Raw genomic sequence first — 12,191 nt, forward strand, 5'->3', positions numbered from 1 at the left:
CATACATATATATATATCAATCACTGTAGGCCAAATAAAACAGATCTACTTATAAAAGAACATCAAAGTTCAACACAGAGAACACTGGTAAACCAAGACTAGATCACATGGAGCTAAGCTGGTTAGGCCTAAGTGGCATCCACACTATAGCAGGCTGTTCCAACCAGCTAGAGAGTTAACAAGAGAGCTTATATGTTCCCGGTACCTACTGCTGAGCTGACCTGAGCTACAGCCATGGCAATAAGCATTGGCTCTGCTGCTAGTGAGAGAAGGAAAGTGCCTCTGAATGGGGAGAGAGAGAATTCCAACCAGGAATTCTTCAAGGGAACAGGCACTAGATGACCTTCGCATGCTGCTCTCATGCAAGGAAAAAACCCAAAGTGCAAGATGAATGGGTCTCCACCTTCAGGAAGAGCATCGAGTGCCCCAACTGCTTGAAAAGAGCAATGAGGAGACTTCTAGGCTGGCTTCTTTATGGATTTTCTTTCAAGTTATTGCTCCTTCCTTTGAGTGAAAGACTCAAGAGAGACCTGGACAAAACCCACATTCACTGACTTTAGTACCTGATGCTCCATCTGCTAGAAATGCATTCTGAGTAGTTCCCTGGAATATAATTCAGACACACCACACCTCCTCCTCCCTGGGAATGGAAAAGAAGTCAAGGAGATCCCCTAATGGTGACTTTTCCTCTCTAGGTCAACATAGGTCAGTGGACTCCAAAGTAGAATTTGGACTCACATTTATCATTTTATAGTGTCCAGTTGATATAACTCCCCCCTGCACCCCTCCCAGCCAACAACCATGTTAGATCTGCACAAACAACTTTCATGAGACAGTGTGGCATAGTAGAAAGCACCCAGGGTTGGTGTCAGGAAGCCTGCATTTCTAGTCCTGGCTCTGCCTCTAACTGCATGACTTGGGCAAGTCACTTCTCCTCTAACATCTAAGAGATTAGTAACAATAGCTGATGTTTATTGAGCCCTCACTATGAGCCACACGCTGTTTTAAGCACTTCACTTACATAAGATCATTTGTTCTCATGATAACTTTGAAGAGGGCACAGTTGTTAGTCCATTTTGAGATGAAAGACCTGAGATCTAGAGGGGTTACATAACTTACCCACAGTTAGCAGGTAGCAGAGCAAGGACTCAAAGCAAGGTTTGTCGGACTTCATGTTTCTTCTGACACTTCATTATCCTGCATCCCGGAATGACTTCTGCTGCCTACTTTGAACACCAGAAATCTCCAAGAGTTGAATGATGCTCATTTGGCATAGGAGGATGAGATGTTGCTAGGATACCAGCATCTAAGGCCTTCCACACAACCACTGAGGGACCTGATGTGACACATGTACCTGAACAAGGCTAGTGGGGAGGTTCATGGAGCAGTGGATCTGTCCAGTAAAGACAGTCCTTCTGCACTGATTTGTCCTCCAGCCCTCCTTTCCTTGATTGTCACTGGGTGGTCTGAATGATCACGTTACTTCTCCTTGCCTCTGTAGATGTGCCTTCCCCCAGTTTTCACCTTACGTGTTTAGGTTCTGAATGGCTGTTTCTTTTCCAGGCCTTGTTTCGGACAGTGGCCATGATGGTGCCAGATTATGCCCTCATTGGAGAAATCTCCCTCTACTCTATGGGGTTTCTAGACTCCAGAAGGTATGTTATATCGGCTTTCCAGTAGATTCTAAAGAAAGTGTTACAGAGTGACTTTTTGTGGGGTGGATTCAAGGTAAATTGTCCATTGGGGAAAAAAAGAGAAACTTGAGAAACGGGCTTTTACTCACAAGTTGATCTGAAAGCACATAGCCCTGGTCTTGGTCCTGACCCCATCCCTGACAAGGAAATGTCCCAGATTACCAAGAAAGGGCCTCCACCCTCTTATATACACCTGGACTTCTTCTAAGGAAGAATCACTCATGTCTTCTCTCCCCCTCACTCTAACCCACATACACACGCACACATTCCTAAATGACTTAAGGCAAGACTGAAAAACATGAAGTAATTCCAAGACTGAAGAGGAAAAATTAATATAATTTAAAATTAACATTGTTATCAATATAACATTTATTTACTCCAATCAGCTCGGTTATCTCTCATTTAAGTATTACCCAGTTTTCTAAGACACAGACATACACAAGCATCTGCGTCTTCATCACATGCACCCAGAGTTGTGAATATTCATTGTAAACTGGTTTTTATCGATCTATTTCAAATTTTACATTTGTCTTTTTACATCGTCTTGGCCATAATTGATTGATGTTTTTGTTACCGCAGGTATCTGCACAAGGCCCACGGTGTCTTTGTGGCCTGGAGGGCCTTGCTCTTAACGCCGGGGCTGTAGATGTTCTCAGTGGGATGTGCCACCCTTCCTAGGTTAAAAGGCTGCCTCAGTCATAAGAGGTTTATTTTCTCTGTCGGAGACTCGCGTTACATTGATCTGCCTGTTCATTTCATTTATTTATTCAATTGGCGAACCTTCATGGAGCCGCCTACCTTATGCCCAGCCCTGTGCTAGGTGCTGATGAGCCTCACAGTCTTTGCTTTTAAAGCAAGTCAGTCCTGTTAGAGAGGAGCCCTGCAAGGGGACCGTGCACAAGTGCCTTCAGTAGGGTCAACCTGACCTCCAAATTCCAGTGGCTTAGCCTAGCAAAAGTTTACTTTTCACTCCCTGGAAATCCAAAATGGGCGTTTGTGATCAGAGGAGTTCTTCCCCAAAGGACCCAGGTTACTTATATTTCACAGCTACAACACACAAGCCTGGAGGATCTTATGGAGGAGGTTTTCAGAGACCAGCCCTCAAAGTGGCATACTTCCCTTTCATTCACATGCGACTGGCTAGTACTCAGTGATGTGGCCACCCCTAATTGTGCGGGAGGCTAGGAAAAGTGGTCCCCCTGTGTGCCCAGGAAAAATAAGATACGGTAGTATACATGAGCATACGTGTATTGTGTGCTGAGTATATATTAAATTTTGAATCGGTTTTCCTAAATTTAAAAAGTAAAACATGGATATTGAAAAAAAAATTGCGAGGTTACAGAAGTGCAAAAACGAGTGTCCCCTTCGTGACCCTTGGTCCCACTCTCTAGGCATTAACATTGTTAACTGTTTGATATAATCTTCCCAAATGTGTGTGTGGTGTACACATGCATTCATATATACACATAAAAGTATAAACACATATAATTTCTTGTACAGTACAAGCTATACATATGTATGTACTTGCTGTTTTTCATCCTACCTTTGAAAGAAAATTACAGTGCTTCCTTAGCTCATTATAGTGACTCTGTGAAGAGGCCTTCAAATGATAGGGTTTCTCCATCAAGTTCATGGGCAAGCCTCGTTTCTGAAGGGACAGGGCACGAGCATGTTGGGAGTGTCTGCTGAGCAGGACATGGTCCTCTCTGGAGGATCTGCAGACATGTCTTTGCCCTCCCAGTCTTGCCCAGAAGATTGTTGCAACCTACCGCCTGTGTTCAGAGCAGCTCTCCTCCCAACATCACTATGACTATGGCATGCGTGCTGTCAAGTCTGTGCTCACTGCCGCTGGCAACCTGAAGCTGAAGTATCCAGAGGAGAATGAGAGTGTCCTCCTGCTCCGGGCCTTGCTTGATGTCAACCTGGCCAAGTTCCTGGCTCAGGATGTCCCTCTGTTTCAGGTATGCAGTGGTTTGGGACCTTGGCCAAGCACTGACTCTCTACTTCTGAAGATGAAAAAAATTTTGGCACCTCTTCCATCTCCTGACACTGCCTCCATTCTCTAGCTGGCATCCCTATTGCCAGATACCCTCCCCCAAATGTTAAATAATAATGGTCATAGCAATATCCCCAATTCCTGATTTTAATAAAAATAGTTTTACTGATAGGATAATATTTGCTGCTGAGTGTGAGTAGTTGTTTATATCAAACGTAATTAGTTTCCTTTTGTAATTATTTTAATGCCTGTCTTCCTTACTAGGCTGTAAGCTCTTAAAGACAGAAATCATGACTGTCTTATTCATTCCTAGTATAATGACTGAAAGGATAGCACAGACTTATTAAGTATTTGCTGACTTTTAAAATTATTGGGAAGGAAAATCATGTTTAATGGATATTGTTGGAATTTGTAATTGTGGATAAGTTTTGGTACAGGAAAAATGGGATTTGGAATCTTCCAGGGATTCCTGCTATCTGTAGATCTCATTTTAGAAAAATGTTGAGGTCATGTATCTGATCATTTGTCTTTTTACATCTTGAATTTTTGTTAACAGGGAATTATATCAGATTTGTTTCCTGGAGTTGTTCTTCCAAAGCCAGACTACGAAATTTTTATCGAAGTGCTGAATGAGAACATCAAAAAGATGAAACTCCAGCCAGTACCTTGGTTTATTGGGAAAATTATCCAGGTTGATTCCTTGTACCCATGTGGGAATATACCTGTTTACTGTTTGCTGAGGTCAGGAATTAGAGAGAACTATGGTAGATTGGAGACTGACAGCACTTGGGAATACCGGATTAGAGATGGAGGTAGCGATGAAGACACTCGGCAATATGCTGTGCCTTCAGTTTTCATTTCCAGGAGTTGACATTTAAAATCCAATATTTTTCCTGTGATCATCTTCCCTGGGGTTTCTTTTTTTTCATTTGAGGATGAAACAGAACCTTTTGGGGCATTGGGCTTTGAATTAGTCGAGACGTTTTTGGTTCCCAAAATTCAAACTTAGTCAACAAAAGGGAATTTACTCACTTAGCTAATTTGAAAAGTCCAGAAATATGTTGGCCTCAAGCATAGTGGAATACAGGTTTTTAGATAATGCCATCAGGAATCTCTCTTCATTTCTGGATTCTACCTCTTTCTGCATGAAAAATTCATTCTCAGTTGGGCCCCCAGCAGCCTCAGACTTAGATTGTCCCATCTTCAAGCCCAGAAGGAAAAAGAGCATCATTTTCGTAGTGTCCTCAGCAAAAGTCTCAGGATTAGCTTTGAGTGGTGCTGAAAAAGTCACATGACCATCTCTGAACCAATTACAGAGATAAGAAGTAGACCATAACCACCCCACCTCTGCCAGAAGTGGAGATGGAGTCCGAGCCACCCAAGTCATGTGGACTGAACCATAAAGTGGTGGTTCCTCAGGGAAAATCCGGGTGCTGTTATCAGTAGGTGAAAGAAACATCTCCATAGTCTTGACCCTGGAGAACCTTAGTGAAACTTCACACTAGTTTCAGGGATCCTTCCCTAGGATCACTTTCTATGTAAAACTAACTTAAAGTCATACATTGAATAAAATAAGCCCCCAAATGCACTTTTGCTACAGAATCACAGGACATAACTACAAGGGACCTTAAATGCCATCTGATCCTGGCTCCAGAGAGGGAACAGGTTTGGATTCATAAAAACCTAGTTTCAAATCTCACCCCCATTAGTTTTTTGTTGTGAAATTTTAGGCAAGCTAGTTCACCATTCTGAGCCCCAGTTTCCACATCTGTAAAATGGAGGGAGTAAAACCTTCCCCATGGAGTAATTTTGAGACAAGAAGTATGCAAAGTGCTAGATATAGTGCCTGATTACTATATCAATATCAACCCCAGCTTCTCCACAAACATCAGAAATGTCATCATTTCCCAAAATCATGTTGTTGTTTAGAATTAAAGGTCAAGGTAGGACCCAGGTCTCCAGATTCTGAGATCAAAATAAAAATTTTTAGGAATAAAAAAATTTTCCTTTACTATGTCATTAAGAATATTTTTTTTTCCCTACTATGTCATCGAGTGTGCTAGCTTTGACACAATTCACTTAACTCAATATTGAATCCCAACATATTCATTGGGATTTTATAGATGGACTATTTTTTAACTAGGCATGAGCTTTTATTTCCAATATTTTATTATGAAATATTTAAACTTGCAGAAAAATTGAAAGAATTTTACTGAGAATACCCATGTACCCACCACTTAGATTTTATAATTAACATTTTATAATACTTGCTTTATCACTTATCTATCCATCCATCCATCCATCCACTTATCTTTTTTATGTATTTCAAAGTAATTTGCAGACATACAGGTGAACTTTTATATAGTTTAGTGCCAGTTTTCAAAAAACAAAATATATGGAGCTACCTTCCCTTTTGTATACTGATATGTTGATAAAGCCATTTAAATGTATGTGAGGAGAAGGTGAGAGGCTATCGAATCATAAGTGCCTTCCTCTCTTGTTTCTAACGCACAGTCAATTCCATTTATCTTTATTCAATCTTAAACATCTTTCCAATCTACATGAATGCAAACCTTACTTGATGGTTGGAGATTTTGTTATTTTGCCCTCTGTGTCTATAGAACAATATCTGGCACATAATAGGTGTTAGCAACTATTTGCTGACCCACTTTTGTCAGTGCTTGTACCACCCCCATTGTCCTAATTTCGACCCTCTGTATAACTCACTTGTAAGGTGAAAAATAATGCGAACTTAATCAAAGCTGCATATATTCCCTTTTGCTGAGAGACTCACAGTTTAAAAGGAGAGATAAAACATTACACATTAATATAAATGACCAAAGCATTTGCATTTCAACTGTCATGGACTACTTGTCGCATTCAAAACAATTAGAAAATTCAAAAAATGAGCTTCCACTTAGCTGTTGATTCTCAAGGGTACAAACTAAAATTACACAGAGGGTCATTTATATTTTATAGTATCACCCCTGGCTCAAAAAATGCATTTAAATCTATTGAGAGTTCCAGTCAAGTCAGAATAGTATTTAGGCCTTGAGAAAGGAAATTTCTAACAGAACTGCAGTTCGCTAAAATGACCACTGTTTCCTTTTTCTCTTTAAAAGCAAGTAAAAATGGTGCAATGAAAAGATCAGAGAGCCCTGTAGTCAAATCCTGGTTCCACCACTGATGAGCTTGGGCAAGTTAGGTAACCTCTCTTGGGCTCAGTGTTCCCACCATTTGAAAGTAATTAATGATACCTGAGTGAATTAAATGAAATAACTTAGGTAAGCCACTTGATGCATAGCACATAGATAGGTGCAGAGCAAATAGTATTTCCCATCCCTTAAATAATCTGAGATGCACACATATAGTTATTCATCCAAAAGATATTTAAACAATAGATGACAAAAAAAGGACTACAGCCCTCATTCCTTGTCGACTTCTTAATAATTGCAGTTCTGGGAGGTTTGCAGTGATTAACTTCTTATATGATGTCTCCACCCAGATCTACGAGATGATGCTGGTAAGACATGGCTATATGATTGTTGGAGACCCAATGGGTGGCAAGACCTGTGCTTACAAAGTGTTGGCTGCAGCTCTGGGTGATTTACATGAAGGTAAAGCTCACATCCCTGGCTTCCAGGGAGGACAGGAGTCCCCACTCAGTTGACTGGCTCCATAGATGATGCCGTGCTATTAACTTTACCATCCCTGAATTGTGACATTAGAGCCAGGAATAGAACATGGCACACAGAGGTCTGCAGGCGGAGAATAAAGATGGAGAGAGCTTCTAACAGGGGATTTTATGTGCATCATTAAGGCTGGAGGAGTTTTCTCAAATGCTGAACAGTGGCTTCTCCAAAGTTTTCCCAATGAGAGGGAAACTCCTGCCACTTACCTAAAACTGTTCTAAAAGCAGATCATTGCATGGTTTCTTTTCTTTTCCTTTTTTTCTTTCCAACCCTTCTTTCCCTCTCTTTCTTTCCCTCCCCTTTCCCATTTTTTCTCCCTCCCACTCTCCCTCCCTCCCATTCACCCTGCCTGCCTTTCTCCCTCCCTTCTTCCTTCCCTCCCTCCCTCCTTTCCTTCTTTCCTTCCTTCCACTTAATGTAAAAGATAAGACCTCAGACTTTTGAATCTGACCCAGACCTGGGGCAAATGACCAAACCTCTCTTTGCCTCTGTTTTCCCAGCTGCAAAATGGGATTGTTGTGATAATTAAATGAGATTATGCAGGTAAATAACCTAGCATGGTGTCTACTCAACAAATAAAAGCTACTTTTATTGCCAGAGAAGCAGTTTTGAGGTTTTTTCTTTTATAAAACACAAGACTGTGGTTTTGAAAAGCAGTGCCTTGCTGTGCCTGTGTTTACATGATCCCTTCCAGTATGCTTCATTTTAATATTTTTTCTAATAACATTGATTTACTGTTGATTGAGTTACTGTTGGATTTTTGAAGTTTTTGTTTTGGGCACTAACTTGGCCTCAGTAACTAATTTGGGCATTTCAAACTTAAGTAACAATTTCGGCATTGAATACAGTTTAGGAAACTAAATGAAGAGAAAGGAGACTACCCTATTGTCTTTGCTTCAGAATTCTGCAGAAATGATTCTTTATTTAGTTCATGGCTCAGGCACTCCAATTTTTCCTTACTTTGAAGGATCATGTAAAAGTGTGGTTATTTTCTGTTATTAAATACATGTGATGTGCCATCCATCAGCCTGTGTATTCCAATTGGGTCCTGTGCTCCATTTCTCAGGGGACACTTACTGAGCAGTTAAAGAAGAGGTTTCAGGGCTAAGATAGCCCTTCAGATAGAGAAAAGGAAAATAACCATCATTTTCCAGAATCTTTTACCTGTCAGCTGTTTCCTCATCTCAAGTCAAAGCCAAGGTTCTAGGGTAGCCATGAGAGCTAGGTACATAAAGAGACCTGATGCTATGTCATCTCTCTCCTTTGCTGCCTGAGTTCTTTTAGGCCCAGGCAGACTTCTTAGGATCTGACTGGCACATTTGACTTGTTTGAAATGAGCCTCAGAAAATAATATGATGAGAAAGTAATGGCTATAACAACCTAACAATTTAAGGCATTACCTATCCAGTTATCCCAATTTTTATGTGGACTTAGTACAAATTGTATAAGGACTGTCCTTGTATGGCATATTAATAAAAGTTGTTTGGTCTTTTAGATGATATTATCTCTTGTCTAATGTTCTGGTCTCATCAGAACCTTTGTAACTTGTGTTGGACCTTCTTGCCCAGCCAACCAGATGGAGGAATTTGCAGTGGAGTATAAAATCATTAACCCCAAGGCTATCACCATGGGTCAGCTGTATGGGTGCTTTGACCAAGTGAGCCATGAATGGACAGATGGTGTCCTTGCCAATGCTTTCCGGGAGCAAGCGTCTTCTTTGTCTGATGACCGCAAGTGGATTATATTTGATGGACCAGTGGATGCTGTTTGGATTGAAAATATGAACACTGTTCTGGATGACAATAAAAAGGTATCTGTCTGATATCACTTTTACATGGATGGGGCCTGAACTCTTTTGCTGAAGTAAGTGATTGATCTAAACTATATAATATATATGTTTATTACACTAAGAACAAATGCCCCACAAGAAAGTAACAGTTATCAATTCATGAATGATGCTTTTGTTTATACATATAGTGGGTAATTTATGTGTGTTTAGAGACACTGTTGTGTAGTGGTTAAAAGCCTTGCAGCTGGCATCAAATTGGACTACTAGCTCTACAATCCAGCTGTTGTACTGGGCAAGTCACATAACTTCTCTGAACCAGTTTCTTCATTTGTAAAAAGGTGGTAATAAATAAGGATGTTGGTAATTAAATAAGATAGTCCATACATAGCATCTGATATATGGGATGTGTTTTGATTATCCATTGCTGTATAGCAAACTACCTTAATACTTAGTGGCTTAACTTTGCTCATAATACCTTGGATTATGAGTTTTAGAAGGCTCAGGTGGGCTCAGCTGATCCTCATGATGTCAGCTGGGGCAGCTAGGGCTAGAGAAGCCACATCCATGGTAGCTTCTTCACTCAGTGTCTGGGGGCTCATTCCTCTTCCACTTGTCTATCTCTCTGTAACTCTCTTTCTGTCTCTCTCTCTCTGCCTCTCTTTCTCTCAAAAAGCATCTTATCCTCCAGGCCTCTCCACATGGCTTGGGCTTACCATTTGGTGGTCTTGGAGTAGTGGCACTTCTTACATGATGGTTGATTTCCGAGAGGCAGAAAGTGAAAGTTTTCAGGAAATTAAGAGATATGCGTGGAATTGGCACAGCATCACTTTCTCTGAATTCTATTAGTCAAAGAAGTCACAGAGCCTCCCCAGATTCAAGGAGGTGGAGAAATAGGCTCCACCTCTTGATGGAGGTGGGCGAGGTCACATTGCAAAAGTGTATGTGGGATAGGAGGTATTGCTGCAGCAGTCTTTGGAAAATACCTTCTACCACAATAAGTGTAGTGGCTAAAGAGCTTACACTCTGGAGCCAGACAGCCTGGGTTCAGATCCTGTCCTGCCACTTAGCAGTCATGTAACATCAGGCAAGCTATTTAGTCTCCCTATGCCTCAATTACATCATCTGTAAAATGAGGATAATAGTGTCTGTCATAATGTTGTTAGGAAGATTAGGTCGATTAATATTTGCAAACTGATTATAATAGTGCCTGGCATGTAGCAAGTGCTATATAACTGTTAAAATAAAGTAAAATAATATTTATTACCATTTCAAGGAAGACTTCTTATACTGACTATACATCATTATCAAGTCAAAATATATTTTCCTACTGCATTTAAATTTCACAAGACTGGCCTTTCTCACCTTCTGAGATGGCCCACACTCTGTCTGTGGAGCGTGTTTCTCTCTAAATAAATCTACTTCTTACCTAAAAAATAAATAAATAAGTAAATAAATTTCACAAGACTAAGAGTGAGTCATGCTCAACAATGGAAGGCCTAATTATCCAAATTATATACATACACTAATAATAGCATGTTCCTAATTTTGATTATGTAACATATAAAAATAGAAGTAAGTTTTATTATCTGATATGGACTATGTTACATAAACTAATTGTACACATGTATTGGTTGGTCTTGAGATCAGAAGTATAAAGAGACATAATCAATGAATTTCCTGATGGCTCTTCTCAGCTTTGAATGAGATCAAACTACTGTCATAGGTATGGGTCTATTTTACTTTTCTTGATATTCAGAGATGACACTATTAGTGGTGTCAGTCCCATAATGGCTGTGACCTTCCTGGGGTTGCAAGTAATGACCTGTTTCCAGATGTGTTTGATGTGGGTGAGGTAATATACAAGAAACTTTTTAAACCACAATTTCAGATGAGAAGCAGGGAACAACGGAGTTTCCTCTTTTCTCCTGAGAGACCAAGGCCTCAGGCCATCTTATGACTTAAACATTTCACTTTAACCCATGCTAGCAAATGAGAAGCAGCAACGGACTTAGTGTATATACTCAGAGGCTGTCCTGTGTATTTGCACTACTTTCTGCAGGGATATGCGTGCTAAACACTAGGACTTGTAACAGTCTTTCCTTCCATTCTTTTAAAAAGGATGTGAAGATATTTTTGTCACTCTAACCCTGGGCCAGTCCATGCGAGATTCCAAAAGGAATCTTTGTGGGAAACTTCAGCAAATTAAACAGGATGGTGGTGTGCAGTTTAGTTCTATGTTAAACACTGAGGAAGGAACCATGAACCTTGCTGTGGTCTGATAATTTCTCGATTTCTTCATCCAAGGCTGCAAGTCAGTGGTTCTCTGACCTCACTATTTAACATTACAGCTCACCAGACACAGCATCCTCCAACCCCTCTTCTAGTTTATTTTTCTCTAAAGCATGTTCGTCATTGTATATACTCTATATTTTGCTTATCATCTGTCTCCTCCCAGCAGAATGCAAACCTCAAGAGGACGGGAATTTTTGTCTGTTTTATTCTACGCAACTAGCATGGTCCCTGGCACAGAGTGGGTGCTCAAGAAATATTTGTTGAATAAATTCAAACCATCTCTCCCCACCGATGCCTTTCACTTGCAGATGGAATTTAATCCATTGGCTGCCCTACACCCCTCTGCTTTGTACTTTCAGCTTTGTTTAATGAGTGGAGAGATTATCCAGATGAGCTCCAAGATGAGTCTGATCTTCGAGCCAGCTGACCTGGAGCAGGCCTCACCAGCCACCGTGAGCAGGTCAGTCAGCTTGCATGGGCCCCCTGAGGGAAGGTTGAGACCTCACTAACCCTGAGCAGGAGGGAAAACTCTAAAAATCCACAAAAGTGATTTAGCAGAAGACCTGCATTACTTGCTGTCAGATTTGTCATAAAATCAATCCTCAATCCGCATCGCCAGTAGGAATCTAAAATCAGGCAAGCACTTTGGAAAAGAAATTGCTACTATCTCCTAAAGTTGAACTCTCATATGCCTCACAACCCAGCAATTCTGCTTCTAATTATTGGCA

General features: G+C 40.6%; 1 protein-coding gene across 1 annotated transcript in view; it reads left to right on the forward strand.

The window, feature by feature from the left end:
- Positions 1-12,191, forward strand: part of DNAH3 (dynein axonemal heavy chain 3) — a 200,660-nt gene that overhangs the window by 85,225 nt on the left and 103,244 nt on the right. The window contains exons 32-37 of the mRNA XM_057749021.1: positions 1,564-1,655; positions 3,436-3,655; positions 4,247-4,381; positions 7,196-7,307; positions 8,951-9,192; positions 11,823-11,923. Coding sequence (XP_057605004.1) covers positions 1,564-1,655; positions 3,436-3,655; positions 4,247-4,381; positions 7,196-7,307; positions 8,951-9,192; positions 11,823-11,923 — 902 coding nt within the window. The remainder of the gene's footprint in view (positions 1-1,563; positions 1,656-3,435; positions 3,656-4,246; positions 4,382-7,195; positions 7,308-8,950; positions 9,193-11,822; positions 11,924-12,191) is intronic.

This window comes from Hippopotamus amphibius, chromosome 9 (assembly GCF_030028045.1).
Source record: "Hippopotamus amphibius kiboko isolate mHipAmp2 chromosome 9, mHipAmp2.hap2, whole genome shotgun sequence".
NCBI classification, from domain to species: domain Eukaryota; kingdom Metazoa; phylum Chordata; class Mammalia; order Artiodactyla; family Hippopotamidae; genus Hippopotamus; species Hippopotamus amphibius.